Raw genomic sequence first — 25968 nt, 5'->3', positions numbered from 1 at the left:
TGTTGTTTTTCAGGTAGTGAAGCTGATTTTAGCTCCTCGAGCAGCACGGGCAGCATTTCCGCTCCTGAGGTCCATATGTCTGCAGCCGGAAGCAAGCGGTCCTCTTTTTCACGCAAGTAGGCACTGTCTCCTGCTCTGTAATTAGGAAAACGCTTTACACAGGTGGCTTACCTGTACTTTATGTTTCTATAGAACCACCTGGATTGTTGCCTGTTCCTATTTTTTTATTAGTGAGTGGTTTTTGTTTATTGTTTACAGTGATTTGAAATTGGTACTTCTCCCTGCTGTGGTCACATGGCTTGGCCTGTGTTTGTCTACCTGTGGCTGTCGCCATGCAGTCCTTGGCCCTGCGTCCACTCCTCCTTCTCTCCCTTCTTTCCCTCACTCACCTGAGTACTCACCTGGGTATCAAGCTAATAGTCTCCTAGTTCCCACTCATGAATCTATCGTCTCTTAGCTGCGAAGATGCTGACTTCATCCTTCCTTTCCTCTAGCTGAGCTTCTTTTTTTTTCATCTTTGTGAAAGTAGCCTAATGACGCTCTGGCCACTCCCAACATTCACTTGGGGAAGGAGGGAAAAAAGTATAAAGTTCATAGGTGTGGGCGGCCACCATGGAAAAAGGCAGTGGAGCAGAATGGCCAAGTGTCTGGGTTCTGGAGCCAGGCTGCCTTGGTTTGAATTCCAGCTCCACCCCCTACAGGCTGTGTGGCCCTAAGCAAGTTGCTTAACTTCTCTGTGCCTCAGTTTCCTCATCTCTAAAATAGGGTTATAGTCATACCCACCTCATAGCGTTTATTGTTAGGATTAAATTAGTTAATACAAGTAAAGTGCGGGGTCAGTGCTTGGAGATAGTATGCATCAACAAATGTTTGCCATTGATGCTGTTTGCATTGGGGAAGAACAGGACTGTGGGGAAAAGGGAGCCACCGTTTACATTTGGTGGGACAGGTTGCAAGCCGCAAGATTCTCTGCTACCATCAGTGGCTTTATTTATTCATTCAACGTGTATTTATTGAGCATCTACTATGAGGCAGGTTCTGGAGATATAGCAGTAAACAAAACTCCATGAAAATTATATTCATTCTAGTACAGAAAGGACAATAATACATAAATATAATTGTTTTTAAAAACACACAGGGAAAGGAGATAGAGAGTAATGGGGTGTGTGATGTGTTTTAGATGGGCTGGTTCCAGGAGACCTGTGTGATGAGGTGAGCTCTGAGCTGGCCTGAACAAAGCGATGGAGTGGGACAAACACTTGGGGTGGATTTGTTTTTAGACTCTGGCAAGGCAACTTGCCTGTCCTGGGCCACACTGTCCAAACTTGTAAAAAGGGTGTTGGGCTCTATGATTTTTAAGATCCTTTCCTAAAGAAAAACCATTTAGTTTCTAAAAAACTAAAACTTGAATTTCTAAAACTTACATTCCTAGGACTCAGCAAGCAGATATTTCCCATTTCTCTTGGGTGAGTAGGAGGTTTGGCTGACGTTTAGAAGGAGGCCTGAGACCCCCAGTGCAGTTTTATTGTTAAAAACAAAGCTGAAGCCAGACAAACCCGTAACAAAAGAGTGAGGTCCACAGTGAAAAAGCAAAATAGTTCTATCCCCAAACACCATCTATTTTGGAAATAAAGTGCCTCTGGGATCACAGGACTTGACTATAAACATTCTCTACAGGACTGTGACCATACACTATAAATCAGATGGGGCTTGTTCTGAGAATAAACCATTTATCTAACCGATTCAAGAAATTAGCACATTCCCATGGTACAAGGTATCCAGGGAACAGAAAGGCAAAAGAAAAAAGAAATGGCCTGAAGAGCAGCCAATTTCATTAAGCATTTCAAAAGAATTTGTGTTTGTTTTTAAATTCCAAGGTAATGTCAATAATACTGAGTGACAAAGAAAATATTCTAGTCTGGAATGCATGATTTCCCTAAGAGATTAAAAATTGAAGTGTTAAATGTAAAATAGCTAAATATAATTATGTGCAAATCAGATATACGCTTAATAGATGGAAAATGGAAATTGGCAATGTTTTATCCATTTCCCTCGCTTTTTTTTTTTTTTGCCTGACCGAGGCACAGAGCACCATCAGTGGATTGCAGTGTTGGAATATCTTGGGCATTTCACGTAATCTTTGTGTTCAGCAGGACCGCGCATGGAGGACGACTCCTCTGGAAGGTCCGGGTCTCCATGACAAACTCTCTAATAGCTTGTGATCCTTTTAATTGGCTCTTTCCTCCTGTAATAAAGGAGCTTTCTCTGTGGAGAATCAGCTCCTGGGAGGAAGGCTAGCAGGAACATCTGATGAAGGGGTAGGAGAAATCAGGGACAGGTGGAGCTGGCGAGAATATTTTTGACAGATGATTTTGAAAATAAAACTTTAAAGATTTACAAATGATCTCTTCTTCTAGAAAGGCCAGATCTGCTGATATTTCCGAGGAATTCTCTTCCTTAAACTAAAAGCCTAATCTGATCAGAGGCAGACAGAAGCGAGAAGAAAAACAATGCTTGGGATGTGGAGTCAGACAGACTTGGGCTTGAGGTCAGTCTCCATCGTTTATAAGGTGCAAGACCCAGAGCTCTGAGCCTCAGTTTCCTGTTCTGGAAAATGTAGTGGTAATGGCATCTGCCTCACTGAGTTAAATGAGCTGATATCTATGAGTGCTTAACACAGTGCCCAGAACTTAGTAAAATGGTTAGTAAGCGGTTGTTTTAGTTAGTAGTGGTAAAAGTAATACAAACGGACGTGCTGCTGCTGCTGGTCTTATTGATGGTGGTAGCGGTGATGATGGTGATGATTATGATGATGAAGATCATGTAAGTTTGCTCAGGCTGCCATACCAATGTACCAAAGACTGGATGGCTTAAACAACAGAAGTTTACTTTCTCACACTTCTAGAGACAGTTAGTCCAAGATCAAGGTGTCTGCCTGATTGGCTTCTTCTGCGGTCTCTCTCCTGGGTGTGTGGATGGCCGTCTTGTTCAACCTCTTTCTTCATATTGTCTTTTCTCTGTGCCTGTCTGTGTCCAGATTTTTCTCTTCTTGTAAAGACAGTAGTCAAATTGGATTAGGGCCTACCCTAATGGCCTCATTTTAACTTAAATACCTTTTTTAAAGCCCAAATTCCAGATACAGTCACATTCTTAGGTACTGAGGGTTGGAGCTTCAACGTATGAATTTGGGGGGACATGGTTCAGCCCATAACAGTGATCATGGTGGTGATGATGGTGATGCTGCTGCTGCTGATGGTGATAGAAATGTTACCTGAAGTAAAGGGCAATCGCTGGGGAATAGAAATTCACCTGGGCCCCCTCTGAGCTTCCCTTCTTCCCTCCTCCTTTTCTCTCACTTTCCATCTACTGTATTCAGGTATGCGGATGGGGCGGGGTCAGCAGAATTCTTTCTCCTCTTTGTGGCCTGCATTCTCCTTGTCCACCAGACCAAGGGACTTGGGGTGAGCTGAGGAGGATAGCCTCAGGTAGCCTGTTCAGGGCCATGACCACCATGGAATTCTGGCTTCTCCTTTGAAAATGTTTTATCCACAATGATTTTGTACCTACATATGTTAGCATTTGAACTAAACTAAATGTAAGCAACAGAACTGATATTTTTAAGCATGTAATTTATTTTTGAAAAGTTAGCTATTACAAGTAGTCTAATAACTCATTTCCTGAAATAAATTTGAACCCTTGATTGTACTTTAGTGATGTTTGATAGCTTGAAAAGTTTTTGCTTAGCAGCTTATTTGTATAGCAGCTGAATTCTTACAAACTTCTCATCTAATTTGAAGAGATTAGTGCACCACACTAAAGAAGTCGGTGGTGAATTATTCTGGTAATAACCACATACATAGCCGGTATCTAATATACCTGTGTACAAGCCTAAAACAATATATTCCATTTCTGTAAAGTAGGCGACATTCCACCGAGTTAAAAGACCTGGATTTAATCCCAGTTCAGCTGTGTGTTCTCAGACCAGTTTGTTTCCCTGAGCCTCAGTTACTGACTTCGCTGAGTACTTCACGTACTTTACGTAACGGGAAAGGGAGGTGATAACTATACCGGCTTCATAGCATGATGGTCAACATTAAGTGAAACAAGGTTCATAAGGCATCTGGAACAGGGCTCGGGTCACAGACGGTCCTCGGTGAAGGCTGACTCAGGCTGGAACTCCTTGGGTCAGAATTAGGGATAGCTCTTCACTTTCTTTCCTGACTTGTAATGGTTAATCCTCCATATTTCTCATAGTCATGTTAAGAAATAGTCAGGCCGCTTGGTGCCAGACTTAGAAATGAAGCATGGAGAAGCAAATCCAAGCCAGAATGCATGTTCTTTTCAGCTCTCATGGAGTCCTCCCCACCACTGGGCTGCTGAAGCTGGTTTGTCACAAAGCCATCAGCCCATCTGTTCCGTATAAAGTGTCCTCTTCTCACGAAAAGGAGGCAGAGGCCGTTTGGATGATTTCAAAAGAAAAGAACTTTTTAACTTTAGAATTCGATGATGTTTCATTTATGTGTGATTTACTGGGTTGACGGCTAGTTGAAATTGTGTTTGATTTTAAATAAGTATTTATGATTTTGGAGCCAAGTCTCCCCACACGCGTGCTCATATTGACATTGACACACATTTCCCATCCAGATATGTTGGTTGCATACAGCTATAATTAAAATTACAGAGAGGGGATTGTCAAAAAGCAGTACTGCTGTATGAAAGGTATCTTGTTCCCTGTTGTTTTCTTGTAATGTCTTCAAGAAGTATTCCTGACACAGAACCATTATCCTATTTAAGTAATTTCAACATTCTCAAGATGCCTCCTTACACTGGTAGGTGTCAAATCCCTGGAGCTAGATTAACAGGGAAGTCCAAACAAGTTTATCCTGTAATAATACCCTGCACTTTAATTGCCCTTAACAGCTTCTCGAATGCACTCACATGCGTTCTGGGGTTTGATTCTCTCATCAATCCTGTGAGGAAGGAGGCACATAAGGTTATTATATATCCCCAACGTTAAATGGCTTATTTGCCTAAGTCCCTAGTCAGTGGCAGTGCCAGGACCCAAACCCAGTTTGTTCATTCAGGGAGCACCTAGCATGTGCCCAGAAGTCGTGGGGATGTGAAAGAACCGCCTGTGTTCCTGCCCTCAGAATGCCCGAGTCTAGCGGGAAAGACAAACGCGTATGCAGCTGTGTGATGCGGTGTGCTAAGTCCCGGGCTGGAAGTTTGCACAGAGTATTAGGGAGCACCAAGGAGCAGCACCTACCCTGGCCTAGGGAAGGGAGAATCCAGAAAAGGCTGCTTGGAGTAGGTTCCCATCAGTCTCAAAGTCTTAGGATAGGGAGCAGAAGGAGAACATTCCAGGCAGAGAAAATTACAAATTCAAACATGTAAAGATGATGGAGAGCATGGATCGTCAGGAAACTGTAAGTGGTTTGGAATGCTGGCCGTCAGAGGGAGGAGGGTGGGATGGCAAAGGGTGGGTGGCCCCGGTGCTGGGATCGAACCTGTGAGCCATGTTAAGAAGACTGGCTTTGCAGTGCAGAGTCATTGAATGGCATTGAGGAGGGCAGTGATACTCAAATTCCATTTTAGAAAGGCCATTCCAGCCACAGGGTCAGCCTCCTTGCTAGAGGGGGCAAGACAAGAGGCCGGGGACGAAAAGGGGGCTGTTACAGCATTTCAGCTGTTAAATGATAAAGGTTGAGCTAAGTCATTGGGGCTGGAAAGACAAGAAAAAAAATAGGTGGTTAAAATTATAGATTGATATATTTATGTGGGCTGTGTTTATCTGTCCTATTTTCTCCCCATTCTGTTTGGGCCACCTTTTTCTCCCCCATCCTCCAAAAGAAACGCTAATTTTCTTACTCCAACATAAACCAAACCCAAATATTTTTAAACTGACACAGGTGTACTGGAACAAAAACCACATCTTCGAAAATGAACCTAAACCAGATCAATATTTCACATGGGTTGTGTTCTTAGCAGGCAGTTGGGTTTAATCCAAAACAAGCATTATGGTCAGAAAGAATTTGAAAGAACAGCAGAGGGAGAGGTTGCCTGTGCCGATGACACAAGGAGAGAAAATACCGGGCAGGCGGGAAGAAGGCTGCTCAGAAAGACAGTTTGCACTAATAATGATTTTGCCCCTGTCAACTCTATAAATTGGATATCCTTAATAGTAAGTAGCTTTAAAAAGGAGTAAAGCATTAGCATTTGGACACCAGTAGCCCTAAGGATTTTAATATTTTTCTTGCTTTTCTCCCAGTCGAGGTCCCCATGGGCGGAGTAATGGAACTTCATCATACAAGTCTGGCAACAGCCCACCCTCCCCCCGGGAAAAGGACCTTCTGTCCATGTTGTGCAGGAATCAGCTGAGTCCTGTGAATATCCATCCCAGTTACGCGCCTTCTTCCCCAAGTAGCAGCAACTCTGGCTCCTACAAAGGAAGTGACTGCAGCCCAATCATGAGGTGAGTGCTGGTCATCTCCCAATTCATGATTTAGCTTGTCTCACTTAGTAAGCTTTTCTTTAAAAAAAAAAGTTATGCCCCTCTTGATCCCCTGCCTTATTCTGCAGTAAGACATTTCTCTTTGCCTTTCCACACTAAGCGAATCCTTCAAGGGCTGCTGCAGGGGGAAGGCGAGCCCCAATTTCTAAGAAGGTCCAGCAGTCCAAGAGTGGATAGGGAGGAAATGGCGCAGTGGCAGGCGGAAGGTCCTCCGTGTTTCCCTCAGAACAGGGACGAAGCATTCCTGTGTTCATTCATTCATGCAGACTCCAGATGTTTACTGAGTAACCACATTGCGCCAGGGACTGTGTAAAGTGCTGGGAATAGAGCAGTGAACAGCAGAAATGGTCCCTGTGCTTCCTGCCCAGAGGAGAAGAAAGACGTTAGTCATCTAAGGACAAAAACGCATTCAGATTATGCTGCAAGTACCTGTTGCTACATGTGTCTGTAAAAGGTGGGGAGGGGGTCCAGCTCAGTCTGGAGGGATCAGAAGAGGCCTCTCTGAGGAAGTGAAATTGAAATGAGATCTGAAGGTCAAGCAAGGAATTAATTAGTCCCTAGGGGGTGAAAGGGAGCAGAAAGAAGGAACTCCACATCTAAACAGGCCACAGAGGGAGGTCTGGAGGGTTGGAAACTGGACATGGGCCATCCTGGATGGAGTGCAGGCTCAAGGGGAGCAGGGCGAGGGCAGTGGCTTGGATTGGGCCCAGAGTCGGAGAAGAAGCTGCCAGCTCTCCTCCTTCAGTCTTCTTCCTTCTGGGCGTCCTATTCTCATTAGTCAGCTCTCTTACAGGCGGGTTACCCAGCTCCTGGCCAGGCCGGAGAGGGGCCAGGATTCCAGCTAGGGGAGTTTTGTAGAACACTGGGCGCCTCTCTTGCAAAACACGCTCTGGTGAGAGTGGAGCAGCCCTTTCCCTTCAGAAGAAGGAAACTTTCCACCAAATCAGCACTCTCACGCCAAGCATTGATTTCAGAACAATTTGAACTCAGCTAATAACAATCAGGATCTTTAGGCAGGAGCGCATTGTGTGGAAAGTTAGGTCATCTCGCTCCCCCTCTTCCCTCCCGCCTGCCCCCACTCATTGTCCTGTAATGTAACAGCGTGTAACTCTGGACTGACAGGCAGGCCGGTGGACAATCGTGCTTTATTTTGTGTGCGATCATTCCTAAGCCATAGAAAATCCTCTGTCTCCACTGTCCCCACCCCCTCCACACACACCCCCCTCAATCTTCCAAGTAATGAACAGTCCTAAGATGGACAGCAATCTTACAGTCCCCCTTCCAGCATGAGGTCACATTACTGAGGTTTAAGACCCCATCACACAGCTGCCATTCCTTCTCCCACTGTTAGCTGTGCCTTAACTTTTCTTTTTCTAGAGGAAGTCACCTTTCTTTCCTTGGGTTGTTTCAGGCGGTCTGGAAGGTACATGTCCTGTGGTGAAAACCATGGTGTCAAACCCCCAAATCCAGAGCAGTATTTGACTCCCCTGCAGCAGAAAGAGGTGACGGTGAGACACCTGAAGACCAAGCTGAAGGAGTCCGAGCGCCGACTTCAGGAAAGGTGGGTCGCGTTCCTTGCCCGCTCTGGTTTAGGGCGGTTTCTTTTGCCATAAATGAAATATGAACCCTCACTACAGGAAAAGAAAAAGAAGAAACATGATTTCACATAATTTTGGTCAGATTTCTTAAATCAGTCTCTCAAAAGAGCCATTTCATAATCCTGCGTGATTTGGCTGTTTCAGGAGTTCAGGGGACCCTCTGAGGTTAGGGGGGACCCTCTGCTTTTTCTGGGTGTGTACAGCTTTGACGTGAAGAGTTGGGTTGAGTGTGTGTGTGACTATTTTTAAATCTCAAGAACACCTGCGGGAACAATCCCGTGCTTCCAGCAGCATGGGTCACACACATCTCTGTGAGAGGGTGGACGGCTGTGCGCATTGTGATTCCTGCAAGCTATTTCTGTGCTGAAGGAAGAGGTTCGTTATTCTTGGCCAAGTCTTAAGGTAAAAAACAAAACAAAACAAAACAGCTCATGCTTAAGAGATCTTATCTCAGAGAGAAAAGACCTTTGACATCCTGGGGCCGGCCGGATTTTCTGTTTGCTGGTTTTCCCCTGGAACATTTTGAGATAGACAAGCAGAGCTCTGACCGGGGTGGCTGTGAGGGTGAGTCAGACCCTACTTTCTGGAAGTCTTTGGTTTATGATTTGAGGCATCTGGGCGGGTTTGAACCGTCATGGTGGGGAGGTCTGAGAAGGCAGGGAAACTGGAGAGTATTTAAGCCTAAACTTAAAGAAACCATACTCACAATATTTCTTCACATGTGTCGGGATCCTACCTGGACTTCATGTCCACTGAGAATATGAGATTCTCTTCAGCATAGGATGGATCCAATATCATCTTAACTGAAAGGAGATAGAATAATCAACTTTTCACAAAGTCCTTGAAACATGTAGCATTTTATGATTTAAACAAATTTTTAAATTATCATTGGAATATTATCAGAACAGTTTTGCCAGGCTAAAACTTATCAGTCTACCTTCTGTCTTTGATAGGTAATTAAAAGTACAATGGAGGGGCCAGCCCTGTGGCCAAGTGGTTAAGTTCACGCGCTCTGCTTCGGTGGCCCAGGGTTCAGATCCTGGGCGTGGACATGACACCGCTCATCAGGCTATGTTGAGGCGGCATCCCACGTGCCACAACTAGAAGGACCAAAACTAAAATATACAACTACATACTGGGGGGATTTGGGGTGAAAATGTAGGGAAAAAAAAAAAAGATTGGCAACAGTTGTTAGCTCAGGTGCCAATCTTTAAAAAAAAAAAAAAAGTGAAATGGACTTTCCTTCCACAAACTGTAGACATGAAAGCGTAGGCTATGAATATGAAAGCAGGCTAAGAGACTAATGTGTTCTAATAGTAGAAATTCCGATGTTAAGTATTGAGTCGAGGCTAATGCTTGTATAGTACTTAGTGCAATGTCTGACTTATAGTGAGCACTCAAAAAGAAAAAAGATAGTAGCCTTTTTTAATTCTGATTCCAGTTACTGTTATTATTGTAGCTATTTTACAATTGAGGGGAGAAGTTCATGGGTAGTACCTACCAAGGAAAAAAATTTCAAAGCTGATTTAACCTCTCCGTTTCAAGTGGAAGAGCATGGCTTGGCTGTGTGTCAGAATTGCTTGCTGCCTGGTTCAGCGTTGACATTTTTCTTAACCGTGCTTGTCTTCTCCCTCTAGGGAAACGGAAATTGTGGAGCTTAAGTCCCAGCTGGCCCGCATGAGAGAAGACTGGATTGAGGAAGAGTGCCATCGGGTGGAGGCCCAGCTGGCCCTCAAGGAAGCCAGGAAGGAGATTAAACAGCTCAAACAGGTCATCGAAACTATGCGGACCAACTTGGCTGATAAAGACAAAGGCATTCAGAAATATTTTGTGGACATCAACATTCAAAACAAGAAGTTGGAGTCTCTGCTTCAGAGCATGGAGATGGCGCACAATGGCTCTCGGAGGGATGAACTGTGTTTGGACTTTCCCTGTGATTCCCCGGAGAAAAGCTTAACCCTAACCACCCCTTTTGGCAAGATGGCGGATGGGCTGTCTCTGGAAGAGCAGATCATAGAGGAAGGGGCCGACAGCGAGCTGCTGGTGGGAGACAGCATGGCCGATGGCACAGATTTGTTTGATGAAATGGTGACAGCCACCACCACAGAGGCTGGCGACCTGGAGCTTCTTCATTCCACCCCCGGGGCAAAGGTCCTTGAGATGTTCCCCATGGTGGTGGATCAGGAGGAGGGCAGTGTGGTGGTGGAGCAAGCCGTGCAGACGGATGTGGTGCCCTACAGCCCTGCAGTCTCGGAGCTCATTCAGTATGTGCTCAAGCTCCGGGACGCCTGTCCTTCGAGTTCAGCGTCCCCTGATGAGTCTGTGGCTGACTCGACAGAAAGCTTCCCGGAATCCATCTCTGCATTAGTGGTTGATTTAACTCCAAGGAATCCAAACTCTGCCATCCTTTTGTCTCCCGTGGAGACCCCATACACCACGGTGGATACGGAAGCTCATGAAAACCGCCTCATGAGAGAGCTGGATTTTGCAGTCTCCACGGAAGAAAGGTTGGATGGCATCATCCAGCTGCCTCGGGGGAGCGTCGGGAGGCAGTACTGGAGCAGCAGTTTCCTGGTGGATCTCCTGGCTGTGGCTGCCCCCGTGGTCCCTACCGTTCTGTGGGCATTCAGTACTCAGAGAGGGGGAACAGATCCCGTGTACAACATCGGAGCCTTGCTCCGGGGCTGCTGCGTGGTTGCCCTGCATTCCCTCCGCCGCACCGCCTTTCATATCAAAACCTAAATAGAAGTGGTTGTTTCCGTGTGCCAGTCTGTCCCGTGTGGCATTGTGCCAGGTGGAGAAACAGCAGATCGACCTATGGCAGTCTCTCTTCTGTCGTTTTGCTCCTCGGTATTTGATTTGCACTATATTTAGTTGAAGCCTGTTCACTGTCTAAAACCAGAGGTATCTTCAAAGGCATGGAGACCTGGTTCAAGTAAATGTCCACCAGTGTGGTATAGACAGCATGCTCATGACCCTGCCGTGTCGTCTGAGGTACCCGTTCTTATCCTAGTGGTTCAGGAAGAGAAAATGCAAGCTTTGCACTATCCAGACAGCTTCTGTAAGGCTGGCATGTTATCTCCTTGCTTTGCTTTATGCCGTTTTAAAATGTGTAATTGTTCCAGCATTCCAATGGTCTTGTGCATAGCAGGGGACTGTAACCAAAAATAAAAATGTATCTGTGTCATTGGTTTGAAGAAGTCTTGACTAGCTCTTTAGTGTCTTACTTGGGGTTGATAAGGTTTGAGTGTTTGCAGTTTTGTACTAAACGTAGCTCCAGAGTCTTAAAATGGCTTGTTCTTAAACCTGTTAATTGATGAAACTGTATGTAAGTTTACAATGTATTAACTTATTTTTTGCTTATTATATATAGTGTTTTATTGGAAATTGTTTGTAACCACGTCAGCATGGTGAAAATAAAGATTAGTGTTTCCATTTAAATAAATGTCTTATCCCCCTTAAAATAATTATCTTTGCGGTTTTGTTCCTCTATATGGTGAGAAAGACTAAATGGCTAGCAGTTCCTTCCATCGTCAATCAGTAAGAGTCTAGAAGAGCGGAATTAAGAAACGAGAAGGAGAGAACAATAATTATTAAAGATAGATGAGGATTTCCTGTTCTGTCTTTAAAAAAGCATTGTTTCTGAATAAAAGTAGCTTTGAGTGTTTGCTTTTAAGTTATGCAATATACTTGTTTGTCCATATATTTGTTCAGTAAAGATGTGTTGAATATTTTCAGGAAAGTTGGGTTGATTTTTTTTTAAGCATGTTAGGGGTGCAGAGAGGGAGAACCTGCTAGTACCATGTGCCTCCTCCCTTTGGAGTAATAGGGTGAGCGTGGGGGGCTGGGAAGGGATGAGATAACAGTTGACTGATATTGCTTCATTTCTTCCTCACACCAATCTTGTGAGGTGGGTCATTTTCTATTTTACAAATAAGGGAGCTGAGCCTCAAAGAGGTAAATTGCTCAGGATCTCATAGTTCATCTCTAGAAGCCAGGATTTCAAGTGTCTGCAAAGCAAATGCCCTTTGCTCTATGCCACACAAAGGGAAGAGACTGGAGCATATCCTAAGTTCTCACCCAGAAACTCTCCTTCCATAGCGCTTACCCTTTTACACATACAATATTTTTACTTACTCTATCTTGGTTATTGCTCATCTCCCACACTAAAATAGTAGCTCTCGGAGTGCAGGGATCTGTGTTCTGTTTTGTTCACAGATATACGTCAAGAACTTAGAATAGTGCATGGCACATAGTCAGGTTTCTAAAAAGAGCTATCAAATGAATTAATTCATACAACAAACACTGGTTGCTCATATGGCACTTCACTAGGTTGATCATCAATAGTGACAGAGACAGACAAGGTTTCTGCCCCCAGGGAGCTTACATTCTGCCTGTGAAAGACAAAGGACGTGCCTAGAAATGAAGAAGATCATTTTAGATCGTGATCAGTGCTTCCAAGGAAATAAACAAGCTGTTTTGACCAAGAGTGACAGGGATAAATGTAAGGAACCTATCTCTGAAGAAAAAATATTAGTGCTAATAGGTGAAAAAGAGCCAATCGTGAAGATACGGGGGATAAAATGTTTCAATAAGAACAAATGCAAAGGCCCTGAGGCAGAAAAGGGTTTAGCATGTTACTGGAGCATCAGGGAGGCCTGGATGGCAAGAGCAGATCAGGGCAGGGGTGGAGGGAGGCTGGAGAAGTGCACAGGAACCTAGTTCATATGGGGCCATGTAAATCATGTTTGTAAACCATGTTAGGGTGGGTTTGAATTTATTCCCAGTGAGCTGAGAGATATTAACAAGCTTTAAACAGGACAGTGATATAATCTGGTATTTAAATTTTTTTTTTTTTTTAATTCTGCTGCTGTGTACAGAATGCATTGAAGGCAGGCAGGAGTGGAAGCAGAGACCATTGTAATAGTCCAGATGAGTGATTATGACAATTGGGAGGTGGAACTGGATATAGAGATTAAGCTGTATAATTAAAAATATAACTTGAAGATAGAACTGGTGTGGTTTGCTGATAGATTGGATGTGGGGAGGGAGTGAGGTAGGGTTTAAGGAAAAGAGGGAAATTAAGGATGACTCTCACGTTTTTGACTTGAACACTTGGATCAATGGTGGTGCCATTTACTTGAGAATGGAAAGAGTTCAAGAGAAGTTCGGGAAAATAAGTTTGAGATGTCTATTAAGTATCTGTGAAATTGTCAAGTGGGTAATTGCATATATGAATGTGAAAATCACGGGATTTGTCAAGGCTAGAGTTTTAAAATTGGAGTTCTTCAGTATTTACATAGTGTTTAAAACCGTGGGATGGATGAAATCATCCAGGAAGAGTGTCAAGAAGAAAAGAAGGCCAAAGACTGAATCCTTAGGGTACTTCTACATTTAGATAGAGACAGACGATGAGTACCAACAAAACAGCCTTCGAAGAGGCAGCCCAAAGGTAGGAGGAAAACTAGGTGAATGTAGTATTATGAAAACCAAGACAGGAGAGTTATTCAAGAGTGCAGTGGCCAACTGTGTTGAAATTCTGCCAAGCTCTTGAGTAACATGAGAATAGATAACATGTCCACTGGCTTTGACAGCAAAGTCTTAGTCAAGATCGTTTTCCTGGGAGAAATGGGCATTGAAGCCAGATTGGAGTGGGTTGGAAAGTGAATGGAAGAGAGTAAAAATCAATGTGTGCAACTAATTTTTTTTTTAACTTTTGCTGTGAAAGGGCATGGGAATGTGAGTGGTAGTTATAAGGAGATATGAGTTACAAGGATTTGTTTTATTTTTCAATATTGAGAAGAGATAGAGCACGTTTGTATGCTTTTGTGATTGAGCCAGTGAAGAGAAAGAAACTGACAACCTAGGAGATAAAGGATTAATGGAAGGAGGGAAACCCTCGAGAAGATGAGAAGGGATAGGATACAGGGCACAAGGATGTACATGTGGAGAGAAGTGGCTTGTCTCTGATAAGCCATTTCTTCTGTTGGAATATACACGTACCTCAGGCACACACATGGGCACTCAAACAGCACACAGGAGAGGGATTTGGCTGAAATGGAAGAGAATCTATTTCTGGAGGTGAATAATTGGAAGTGACCCAAAATAATGAGCCAGGCTGACTCAGGTCCCTTCCTGTAGTCCAGCCCAGACCAATACCTAGATACTGTTATCTTCCTTACAATCCCTCCTTGTGTTTATTTTTAGTAGTTGCTAAATTAAAGCATTTTACTTTAAGAAAAAATGTAAGCCTGTTTTTGGTATCCCCTTGTTGCTACAGAAACAAACATAACCACACAAACTCAGCACTGTTCTTCATCAATTCAAGATGGATGGCAAGATGGGCTCTGGTGAAGAATCCTCCACGAACCACAAATATTTATGTTCATTATCAAATTGGAGGCAGCTGATCACAAATAGCAAATTGGTTTGTTGTCTTAATGACCTGTATCCTTCTTTACATAAACCAAGATTCAAAGAAAGTAACACATTCGAAACATTGGACAATGCATATACCATCCACACTGGAACACTGGAACGAATTTGCACGAAGGTAACACAGGAGATCCTGGAGCAGTTATTCTGTTTTTCTTCTCCCTCCTCCTCCTCCACACCCTGCCCCATCCTCCTCCAGGGTTTCAGTACATAGACTCTGTGGAAAATTACTGCTTTTATTCAGATCAAAGTCTCTCGCAAATGAGTCCCTTGGAGTAAATAAAAGACGGAACATAGCTTGCCTTTCGGAAGCCCGAGGCGTTGGCTAGTTTTGTGGACAGGATGATCCGATCCCGTAGAAAGAAGCGCTGAAAATTGCTTTCAGTAATTTGAGTGATGTACAAACAGGCAGGAAAATGGAAAAAGAAGAACAATTCCACTCTATTGAACAAATTGCTGTCCCATCAAAGCAAATGTTAAACATTTCCTACAGTTACATGTGCAAACATTCCAATTTATAAGACGAGATTTTTCCCAAAGGGATATGCTGACCTTTCCAACTTGAGCTGTTCAGAAAGAAGAAAAAAAAAATGCAGTGCACTCAGATGCCAAGCGTTTCTGACATTTGTGGCAGGAGAAAAAGGAAGTCTGTGATTTGCATTGAACATGGGCCCTGCCTAAGTAGTGGTTGGGTCTGATATGTTTTTCTCTAGAGGACTTTTGATTTTCAAAGGTTTGGGGTAGTTTCCGACTTCCATTTTGGCTCAGTGAGCTCTTCTACAAAACTGCCAGTCTTATCTGGCAAAATGTGTGTAATGAAGCACATTGAAAATAGCAGTTTAAAATTAAATTAAAAATAACAATTTCTAGCAATAAAATCTTGAAAGAATATCAACAAACTCCCAACTGTCCCGAACAAAAACAATTAGAAAGTCCAAATAATATAAAACAGGTTTATATCAGGTAACTTTCAAACCACCCTAAGACACACTCTTCCGTGACTGCTGATTCTCCCACAACCACCATGACTGTGGTAACCAATGGTTATAACAATGATTTCAAAGAATCTTAAAATTAAAAAAGGTTTCAATGCTACTAAGAAGAGTTTGTGTTAAAAGATTAGAATATTTCAATAGCATTTAAGTTCTGTAAAAGTGTCTCTCTTTTAAAAAAACGTTTTCAACATAAAAAACTCAACACACAAATCACAAAAAAGTGAAGGTTTTGGAACAAGGGCACCAGGCCCGGAGTCCTGTCGTTTGCCTCCTCTCATTCTCTGCAGTGGTCCCAGTATCACCTCTGAGCACAGCTTGAAAAACACTTCACTATGTACCCAGTTCTTTGAGAACGGCCAGTTCATGTAAGGTCTCCTGTGTGGTAACTCTCCGTTCATTGGAGTGGTACTCTGGGTAGTGCTGGAGGACTCAGTCCTTCACAGTCCTAAACAAATGAATGTTTAGTGGAGTTGTTTTCCAACCTTTTCTCACAAAACTTTGCTAGTGCTTTGTTGGTTTAACTGTGAAGAGGATCTCTCACTTCAAGCACAGAGGCTATGGAAGCATCTGGGACTACGATGATGTAAATGATGACGTAAACCCCACAGTCCGGGCTCCCCCAGTGAATGCTACGAAAGGCAGGCATCAGAGCTGCCTGTTTCTCGTGGCCCTGGAGTTCCTTCCCATGGCGATCTTATCTGACCCACCTTCAGGAATATTTTCAGTCTTGTTCCCTGAAAGTGTCATTTCTCATCAAAGCTATTTGAATAACTTTGAAAAATTAAATTTTTGCTAGACTAGAGCTGTAATGGACTATAATATGAAAAACTGCTAACAACTAGATTATTTCTCTAATTTGATGGTGCGGTAAGAACCTCCCTCCGCTTCCTTGTGATCAAATAGCTCACAGTGTTTGAAATGGTTTGCCAGCCTCACTTGCTACAGCAAACAATAGGTGTCGGCATTTTAAACTGACCTTTAATTCTTCTGAACCAGCACATTATTTCTGGCTTGTTGGTTGTATAGAGGAAACGAAAAACAAAAGCAGCCTTAATAATTTTCACATCTGTCACTGAAAGTGGTACATGGAAAACGCTTGTTAAAATGATCACCCATGTCCTACCTTCCTCCATAATGTTTCCTCCTAATCAAGACAGACAGGCAATGAAGAGGTTCAGACCACTGCAAAGATTCAAAAAGGAGTAAAAAGCACTTGTATTTTTGTGCACTTGAAACTTAAATGAAGCAAGTCAAATGTATCTATATCCTTATGCACATCTGACTTCACTTACCACTACAATGAAATACTGAGTCCAAATTTTTTTAAAAATTGATTTCAGAGGCCATCTTATGATAAGATCATCTTTCTTATGATAAGGTCATTTTTCTCTATCAAATAGGTGAGCACTGATTTTACTCAGGAAGACTCAACAGGTTTGGAAACTGCTTTGCTGTATAAATTAAAGGTTGAATATTTTAATAAATGAAACTGATTATGGGCAGAAGTTAATACCTTATAATGAACCAAAATTGACATAAGAATAAGAAACCACAACAATTTCCTCCACATGCCGACTTGTATGTCTTTTGAATTTCCTATGCATAGAGGTGATGTTTTTCTGTGCCATTCATGCTCTCAACCAGATCCTAAAGACACATGTTAAGAAAATAACTGGACAAGGTCAGGGCCACACTTTGTAGTAAGACGATCTCTGGGTTCGGAACTGGTCTGCACATGCATGAAAGCTGTGACCTTGGCCTCATTAGAATCATGACCCAATGAAGGGAGCTAATTGGCCTATTTTTGCAAATGTGTGAATATAAACCACATTTCATTTTGCCTTGATTATATCTGACCCAAGTAAACTGGGAATACATAGTTATGTAGCATTGACATTCAACTAGTTTTTATATGAAAATAAAAGCCAAGCTAATTTCCTTCATATTTATTAAATAAGTTCTTAGAAAACACAAACAGGTGTTATCTACTATAATTTGTAGCATCCTCTTCATTAAGAACTAGAGAGAAAATTCTAAAGGGTAACTTTTTGGCAGGTCATAGTTTCCAGTGAAGAGAGGCCATAGAAATCAGTCCAGGGCCAGCCTGGTGGTGTAGTGGTTAAGTGTGTGTGCTCCGCTTCGGCGGCCCAGGGTTTGCCTGGGTGCGGACCTACACAGCACTCATCAAGCCATGCTGAGGTGGCGTCACACATAGAAGAACTAGAAGGACACACAACTAGGATATACAACTATGTACTGGAGCTTTGGGGAGAGAAAAAAAAAAAGGAAGATTGGCAACAGACGTTAGCTTAGGGCCAATCTTCCTCACCAAAAAGAATACCTTAAGAAAAAAGATCCCTACTTAGAAAAAAAAATCATAGTCCACATAGAATGCTGATTAACCACTAATAGAAACTGCTCTCAAAGCTTTCTATTTCCCTTTCCATTAATCAAGTACACAACTGCCTTTCTAAACTTTAGTTTCCTTATCTGTGAAATGGGGACAATGTCTACATCACTGGATTGCGAGGAGTCATTGATAAAATTAAAGACTCTCAGACAGTGCTGAGCATATACTAAATGCTCTCTTTCTTATAAAACTCGCAGTTCAACTTAAAGGTATGTAAAAACTATTATTGCAAAATCAGTCAAATTCTGCCATCCTCTGCAGGGAAGGGGCTACCCATATCAGTGCACGGTGAGATGCGGGAAATGCGTGCACAGGATCGATCTCATAAGGAAGTGGACAGGGCCTTGGAAGACCATTTGTTGAGGCTTAAATACGTGCCCAGCACTGTACTGAACATTTACACACAGTCTGAGTTAATCCTTGAAACCACCATCTCCACTGAAAACATTTGTAAACTCAGGCAACCCGTTTAATAGTGCACCATCTCTGGGAACTCTGAGCAGCTCTCAAAATTAGTGTGATCAGATAAATATACAGGCAAAGCACCTACATAAATAGCCATGGAAGTTCCATGAAAGGGAAGGCAGAGACTATCTCAGGTTGGCCACAGACTTTCAGGGAAAGCTTCTCTGCAAAGCTCCTGCAAAGCTCCTGCTCGTGGATCAGTAGTGTCGGCAGCAGCTATGCAAGGGTAGAAATCTGTCGTGTGAGGGGAGCAGGGGTGTGCATGAGAGGGCCTTCCTAGAATAGTGTCTCTTTCCAGCCCTCAAAGATTGAGGCTTCTGGTGAAAAACCATCTTACTACTCTCAGAACTGACTCTGTTTACTGGGCATGCCCAACAGCCACGGATAAGGGGCACTAAAGATAAAAGGTAGTGAGCAAAGTAAAAAAAAACAGTTGAATACAGGAGTCACTAGCTGTTGCTATAACCCTGGAATAGCCTTATGTTAAAGACAAGTGAAGTAAACTACACAAAGAAAAAAGTTCTCTTCGAAATTAGAGAGCAACTCAAATGTTCAAAAACCTATGTAAATGGGAAAACCAAGTTTATTATTAGCTACTAAAATATGCGCTTCACGGACCCACCCTCTTCAGCCCTCCAAGCTACCTGAAAGAGCGGGGTGAAGCTCCTTGCCTGGAACAGTCTGCAGGCCCTAGCACACCCCAACAGCCCCAACTTGGCTTCAGCCAGAACCACTCTCTGGCAACTGTTGCATTTGCTTATACATCTTAATGAAGACTTCCTTTGAACAAGGGGCTAAAGAGTGTGAAAATCATTGCAGTAGCTTATCCCAAAGCTGAACTATGCAGGATTGAATAAAATGTATGTTAGCTATATCTGACCCAGACCATTCCTTTAGTAAACACATCATTGGCCAAATTTAGGCTTTTTACGACATCAGCCATGGTTAGATTTACACAATGGTGCTAGCGTGTGGAGTGGTTTTGGAAGCTCCATCAGATGCCAGTTTCTATAGCTACCATCTTCTTCCCAACCACCAATCTTCCTCCAGAAATAATCACTGTCCTGGCCAGAGGCGAACGTCAAAACTGAGGAGGTTCAGACGCTAAATTTTAAATTGTCCGTTCTAAAATGTCAACTCAATGAAATATGCTACTAAAAAAGAGCCAACAGTCAATTACAGGACAGCTCTAGCTAAAGCTTAATAAGAAGAAATAGCTAGAAACCATAAAATGTACATATAAAAAACACAAAATAAGTTTCGTGTCTTTGGTTACTTATCGCAATACATGAAATGCACAATTCAGTAAATGGGCAGCATTTCACTAATTTTATCTAGGCCTGCCCCAATTTTTTTTTTTACTTTTACTAATAAGTGTCTAACTGATAATTCTTTATTAAAATTAACAAAAAACAGAAACCATAAATTTATAAGCTACAGGAGCCGGTTTGCTCCCATGAAATGTTTATCATATGTATTGAATTCCATGACTTCTTTTGGGACCATAATATACCCAATTTAACATAGAAATTTAGTTTACATACCAACAGAGGTGAAAAATTGCAGAATTATCTATTCTTCCCATAAGAAAAATCTTTCTTCCTAATTCATCATACAAACTATAGTTTCTAACCAGTCTTTATTTCTAAACAAACAAAAATGAAAAGGCCAAAGAAAAAACAGAATCTCACACACATGAAAATCATGATCAAAACAGACTTCAATACTTGCCAATTACTGGGGAAAAGCAGTAAAATTTATTGTACTAAAGGAGAGGTTATCCTTTATGAATCCCCAATTTAGAGAATCATGTAGCATTCCCATAATAACTAAAAATAAATACAAGTAAGGGAAGAGAATACATTTATCATTAAAAATTTGAGTCTAATTCTACCGAATTGGGAGTTTATTGACAGAGACTCTCTAATAAACATGATAACTGAAATGTGCCTTGGAGCTGTAACAAGAAGCTTTTTGCCAAAGTTAAATTTTGACGGATTCTATAATCACACTTACTCTGGAAGCTTAGGCTAAGGACTTAGCTCTCACTGAATAGTTTGCGATTTTACTACGAAACATCACGTACTTCAAATACATTAGCAATATTCGGCCTGTAGAATATCTACGACATTTTAAAAACCCACAAAATGTTAATTTTGGGCAACAACTTTTAAGAAAGTAAAAATCCTTAAAAATTCTAAAGCCATAGAAAATCAGGCTGGAAATATTTTAACTGTGGAGAAAAAATTCATGGAATTTTAAACTATCAAATCTACATTCTTCTCTATGAACACAGTATGCATCTATTTCCTTAAAACTATTTTGGAGCCAGTCAACATCCAAAAATAAAAATATTATTCTTCCTATCTTGGTTCATAATTTAATGAATCAATAATGCTATCTTAGCCAACAACACAGGTAACCTGCATTATGTCAGATATATAAAATTGATACAGAAATCATCTAAAAGCTTTGAAATATTAGAACTGAAGGCTTTCTGCATTTGTAAATTAATGGCTTTTGGGAGGGAGGAACTAAGCTACTTAAAGACACTGTGACATCTTCACATCTACAAAGGGAAAACTACTAATACCAGTTTTTAAAACTCACAAGTTATAATAATGTAAAACAAATTTGTCATTTTAGCTGATTTTCAATATGTGTATACATGCAATATAAATTACAAATGTAATGTATAACATTACAATATCAACTAAAATAAAACAATGACGTACAAAATCCTTATGATAAATAAAAGTATTGCATTTAATGTCATTTTCTTGAAAACAAAAATCATCAAATTCCTTAATACTGTATCAAACATAAACAAAACCAGTTCAAATTAGAGGAAACGTATGCCAACACCAGCTTCTGACGATAAAAATGAAGGAGTTAAAGCCCTGCAGTTTGTCTGATATAGGTCAGATAATCACAGAAACAAAATAACACTTAACATTATTTATTTCATCTTTCTGCACACTGAAGGAGAGCATTATAGACAGCAGAGTTCTGTCCCACCAGAAAATTATTTACACCCATTTATTTAGCTAGAAACACTAGCTTGAAGAGGTACTGGTATGTTCCATTTGTAATCATTGCCCTACAGCAAACAACTGTCTTAAACTTGGAGCATGTTGAAGAAAATATCTCATAAATCTTTTTTGTTCTTTTGAGTCTCAATCACTAAGAGTTCAAGAGAACTGTGGCGTCCTGGATGGTGTGATGAATGCAGTAAAATCAAGCAGTGTGTCTGTATTCTGAAAATACTCTTAAGTCCATACAAATGTTGCTTGGGTTGTGGAGCTCGTATTTCTTCTCGTGGCACTATGACATTTGAAGAACATTTGTTATGAAAGTTTCACACCAATTTTGTTTTGTTCCTTCTTCATTAGCCGCTGTGCTTCCTTTTCCATTTTCTTCCTTTGCTGTTCTGCTGCTCTCTTTTCTCTGTCTGCTATCTTCTGCTGCCTGAAAAGAAATAGATTCATATTTTTACTTTTAGAACATACCAACCAGGTAAAATGGCAAATAAACTCAAAGTTTATAAGTCTTCATTCTTCTCATTGCTTTGAAAATTTCAAAGATTTTCAAAAACAGTATCTTTTAATTCTTAGAAGATGGCTTGCAAAATAGAAGTATTATCTCTATTTTACAAATAAATAAAATGAGGCACAAAGGCTAAGTGACTTGGCCAAATTCCTAAGATTAAGTACAAGGATAAGAACCTACATCTCCTGACCCCCTTCTTCAGATTATTTTCACTAAAACACTACTTCCATTGGATCGTACCTTCTTTTTGATACCATTCAGACAACCTGATACTGAGGATTAAATCTCCAGTTATTACAATAGTTAAAAACAGTCAGTTAAAGGATGTCAAAAACACATATGTGCAGCGGCTGGCCCCGTGGCCGAGTGGTTAAGTTCGAGTGCGCTGTGCTGCAGGCGGCCCAGTGTTTCGTTCGTTCAAATCCTGGGCGCAGACATGGCACTGCTCATCAAACCACGCTGAGGCAGCGTCCCACATGCCACAACTAGAAGAACCCACAACGAAGAATATACAACCATGTACGGGGGCGCTTTGGGGAGAAAAAGGAAAAAGATAACATCTTTAAAAAAAAAACAAAAAACAACATGTGCAGAACACAAGGCAAAAAACAAATGGAAACTTAAGACACACATTCCAACTAAAAGCTAGAAATCTATATAAGGATTAACGTTTCACCAGCTCTACTAAAGAAGGGGCAGAATGGTAGATATTTACTAATTACACATTACGGAATACTTACCCCCTCCCTAGCCCCTCCTGACAACTCCACTGACCAAAAATCACTACACTTCTCTTATCCTGATTGACTCATTTGTGTGGGGAGTAGCAGTGGGATGACCAAATAGGAGAAAGGAGAGGGGACACAAGTTGGCTCTGGATCTGAAGGTTGAGGGTATGAGAAAATAAATCAAGAAGCATACAAGGTCGAGGACGGAAGCTGTAGGTCACAACTGGGCACGGGATAGGCAGCACCAGGCTATATACAGAAAAATCCAGTGTGGATTACCTGTATAAGGGACAACTCAAAGCTGACTCTAGTGAGTGAAACGAACATACAATTCTCAACCGTGCTTATGAATGGGAGTAAGCAGAGTTATGGATGACCAAAATTCAAGAAAGTAGAAAGATTTATTTTAGGCAACATTTTGACCTTCACCATCAATTAACTAAAGTTTCAAAAGAATAGTTTCAAAACAATCTACTTTTCACTACCTCTGCTCACTTTCAAGCAAAACTGATAAGGTGCACTAAAAAAGCCAAAACACCAACGGCAAAAAATGAGATAGGAAAAGAATCATACAGGGCTGGTTAGGTTACAAACAAATAAGATAATCAAGTTTTGACCTGGTTACTAGTTGAAATATAAACATCAACAATTAATGTTCTTGGCATAGGAGGCAACTTAGAGATTACTGCAGACAAAATATATCTTCCCTGTCCAGATACATGCATGGAATTACTGAAGTACCCGAATCTTCTTCCGTAATGATACTGATTCATGGTACTGGTAGTGTTTAAAGCGGCACTGGGAAACAGCCTGAGTCAGAGGATAAGCGGTGCGGATACACTTTGAAAATTCTCAGTGTTGCTCTAGGGGCAGCAGCAATGCATGGAAGCCTGCATGTCTCTTCGACTCTACTTCGACAGCTTGCAGCATGAAGCATGTCTATTACTAATCGGCTCCCTCTCCCAAGCTGTTATGTAATATAAAACACTAAGTTGGGGGGCTTCTTTGTCTTGTTTTATTCAGGGTGCAAGAGGATAAAGTGGAAAAGAGAAGGTTTTTGCATGGTGAATGTGAAGATACTTGTGAACTGACAAACTCAACAGTGCTGTCATTAAGATTACTGGATTCGAAACGAACAGTCCTTTCCTTTATCGTTGTGGTTAATGACACTAACCATCACTAGAATCCCTAAAACGTTCTAAAATACTCAGACTTCTATATCTATAATTTATCCAAAAAATAGAGTAAAAAAATTAGATAACATCTTTTTTTACGATCCATGCAACATAAATGTTGCCATTTATAATTTAAAAATATTTTCTTGACACACATCTAGGGCAGGAGCGAGAACACAACAGAGGAGCGACGGTGGAAACAGGTGACCAGAACCCTACTTAAACCCCCCGCAATTACTCCTAAACGCAGAGGGAAACTTTGGAGTTGCACACCTGAGCCCGCGGGGAGAGTCTCTCCCCGCCATTGGCGGGGAGACCCAGCCTGGTGCTCGGGGCGCCCGGAGGGTCCCAGAGAGAGACACGGAGGGCACGGAGGTCTCCCAGCTGCCGTTGCCCGCCCCGTGGGACTAGGGATTGCCGGAGATCTCGGAGAGGACCGGGGCGGGGGAACTTTCAAAGGCGGGTCCGGCGACCCGGTGGGGAAGCGCCAGAGCTCCCCCAGGCAGCAGACAAAACTCTCTGTCTGCCGGTAGCAGAGGGGCCACGCTGAGCACTCAGGGCTCCCGGCAGAGGCCCGGAGAGAAGCCCAGAGGGCGGGGCGACCCCCAGCTGCCGTTGCCCACCCCGTGGGACTAGGGATTGCCGGAGATCTCGGAGAGGACCGGGGCGGGGGAACTTTCAAAGGCGGGTCCGGCGACCCGGTGGGGAAGCGCCGGAGCTCCCCCAGGCAGCAGACAAAACTCTCTGTCTGCCATTAGCAGAGGGGCCACGCCCAGCATTCAGAGCTCCCGGCAGAGGCCCGGAGAGAAGCCCAGAGGGCGGGGCGTCCCCCAGCTGCCGTTGCCCGCCCCGTGGGACTAGGGATTGCCGGAGATCTCGGAGAGGACCGGGGCGGGGGAACTTTCAAAGGCGGGTCCGGCGACCCGGAGGGGAAGCGCCGGAGCTCCGCCAGGCAGCAGACAAAACTCTCTGTGTGCCGGGAGCAGAGGGGCCACGCTGAGCATTCAGAGCTCCCGGCAGAGGCCCGGAGAGAAGCCCAGAGGGCGGGGCGACCCCCAGCTGCCGTTGCCCACCCGGTGAGGCTAGGGATTGCCGGAGATCTCGGAGAGGACTGGGGCTGGAGAGAGTTCCAGAGACCCAGCTTAGCAGCCTAGGGGGAAACCCTACAGGCTCACAGAAGCCTTAGGGAAAGCCTCTGCACAGCACCAGTAGAAGGCACCCAGCCGCCAGCCACAAGGCTGGAAGACCCCAGGGCAAAAGCAGCATAGCTAGGTGTACTAACCACAGACTGTAGAAGATGCCAATAGCTCTCCTGCGACCCATAGAGGACAAGTGAGATTTGGTGGGTGCCGACAGCAACGGAGCGACAAATATAAGTGATCCCACCCCTGGCCGCTGGAAAAGCCCATAACACCGTTGCAGACCCCAAGGAGAGAGCGCATCTAGGTGGGCAACAACAGTAGGCCCCTGCAGCCTGAAGCCCCCCGTGACGGCCCCCACGGCAGAGGAGGGAATCCAAAGGGCCACTGTGGCTACGAAGAGGGGCCCAGGCCCAGTTAGCAACTACGGACAGGGTTCCTGGTTGGTGAAGTATAAACAGCTGCTCCCCCCACCGCAGCAGCTGAAACAAGTGAAAGGAGCAACTAAACTCTATCTCCATGCGGAGGCACAAATCAACATCATCAAGCAATATGAAAAAATACATTAAATCTCCAGAACAGAAAGAAAGTAACAAATACACAGAAAACAATCCCAAAGAAAGTGAGATATATAACCTAAATGATGATGACTTCAAAACAGCCATCATTAAAATACTCACTGAGTTAAGAGAGAATTCTGACCGACAACTCAACGAGTTCAGGAGCTATGTCACAAAAGAGTTTGATACGATAAAGAAGAACCAAACAGAAATATTGGAAATGAAGAACACAATAGAGGAGATTAAGAAAAATCTAGATGCTCTGAACAGTAGGGCCGATAATATGGAGGAAAGAATTAGCAATTTGGAAGATGGCAATATAGAATTGTTGCAGGCAGAGGAGGAGAGAGAAGCAAGACTTAAAAGAAATGAAGAAACTCTCCGAGAATTATCAGACACAATT

General features: G+C 42.8%; 2 protein-coding genes across 30 annotated transcripts in view; one reads left to right on the top strand and one right to left on the bottom strand.

Moving 5' to 3' along the window:
• The window catches only part of SYBU (syntabulin), a 109545-nt gene extending 97694 nt beyond the window's left edge, over positions 1 to 11851 (top strand). For all 22 annotated transcript variants that reach the window (XM_070630844.1, XM_070630838.1, XM_070630839.1 and 19 more), the window contains 4 exons: positions 14 to 116; positions 6269 to 6472; positions 7923 to 8072; positions 9747 to 11851. In XM_070630844.1, coding sequence (XP_070486945.1) covers positions 14 to 116; positions 6269 to 6472; positions 7923 to 8072; positions 9747 to 10851 — 1562 coding nt within the window. In that variant the 3' untranslated portion in view covers positions 10852 to 11851. The remainder of the gene's footprint in view (positions 1 to 13; positions 117 to 6268; positions 6473 to 7922; positions 8073 to 9746) is intronic.
• Positions 11852 to 20148: 8297 nt separating this feature from the next.
• EBAG9 (estrogen receptor binding site associated antigen 9) overlaps positions 20149 to 25968 on the bottom strand; it is a 31764-nt gene continuing 25944 nt past the window's right edge. For all 8 annotated transcript variants that reach the window (XM_070630858.1, XM_070630861.1, XM_070630859.1 and 5 more), the window contains one exon: positions 20149 to 21882. In XM_070630858.1, coding sequence (XP_070486959.1) covers positions 21762 to 21882 — 121 coding nt within the window. In that variant the 3' untranslated portion in view covers positions 20149 to 21761. The remainder of the gene's footprint in view (positions 21883 to 25968) is intronic.

The sequence above is a fragment of the Equus przewalskii genome, chromosome 8 (assembly GCF_037783145.1).
Source record: "Equus przewalskii isolate Varuska chromosome 8, EquPr2, whole genome shotgun sequence".
Taxonomy (NCBI): Eukaryota; Metazoa; Chordata; class Mammalia; order Perissodactyla; family Equidae; genus Equus; species Equus przewalskii.
Note: the sequence above shows the minus strand (reverse complement) of the source record. Positions and strands in the feature narration are given on the sequence as shown.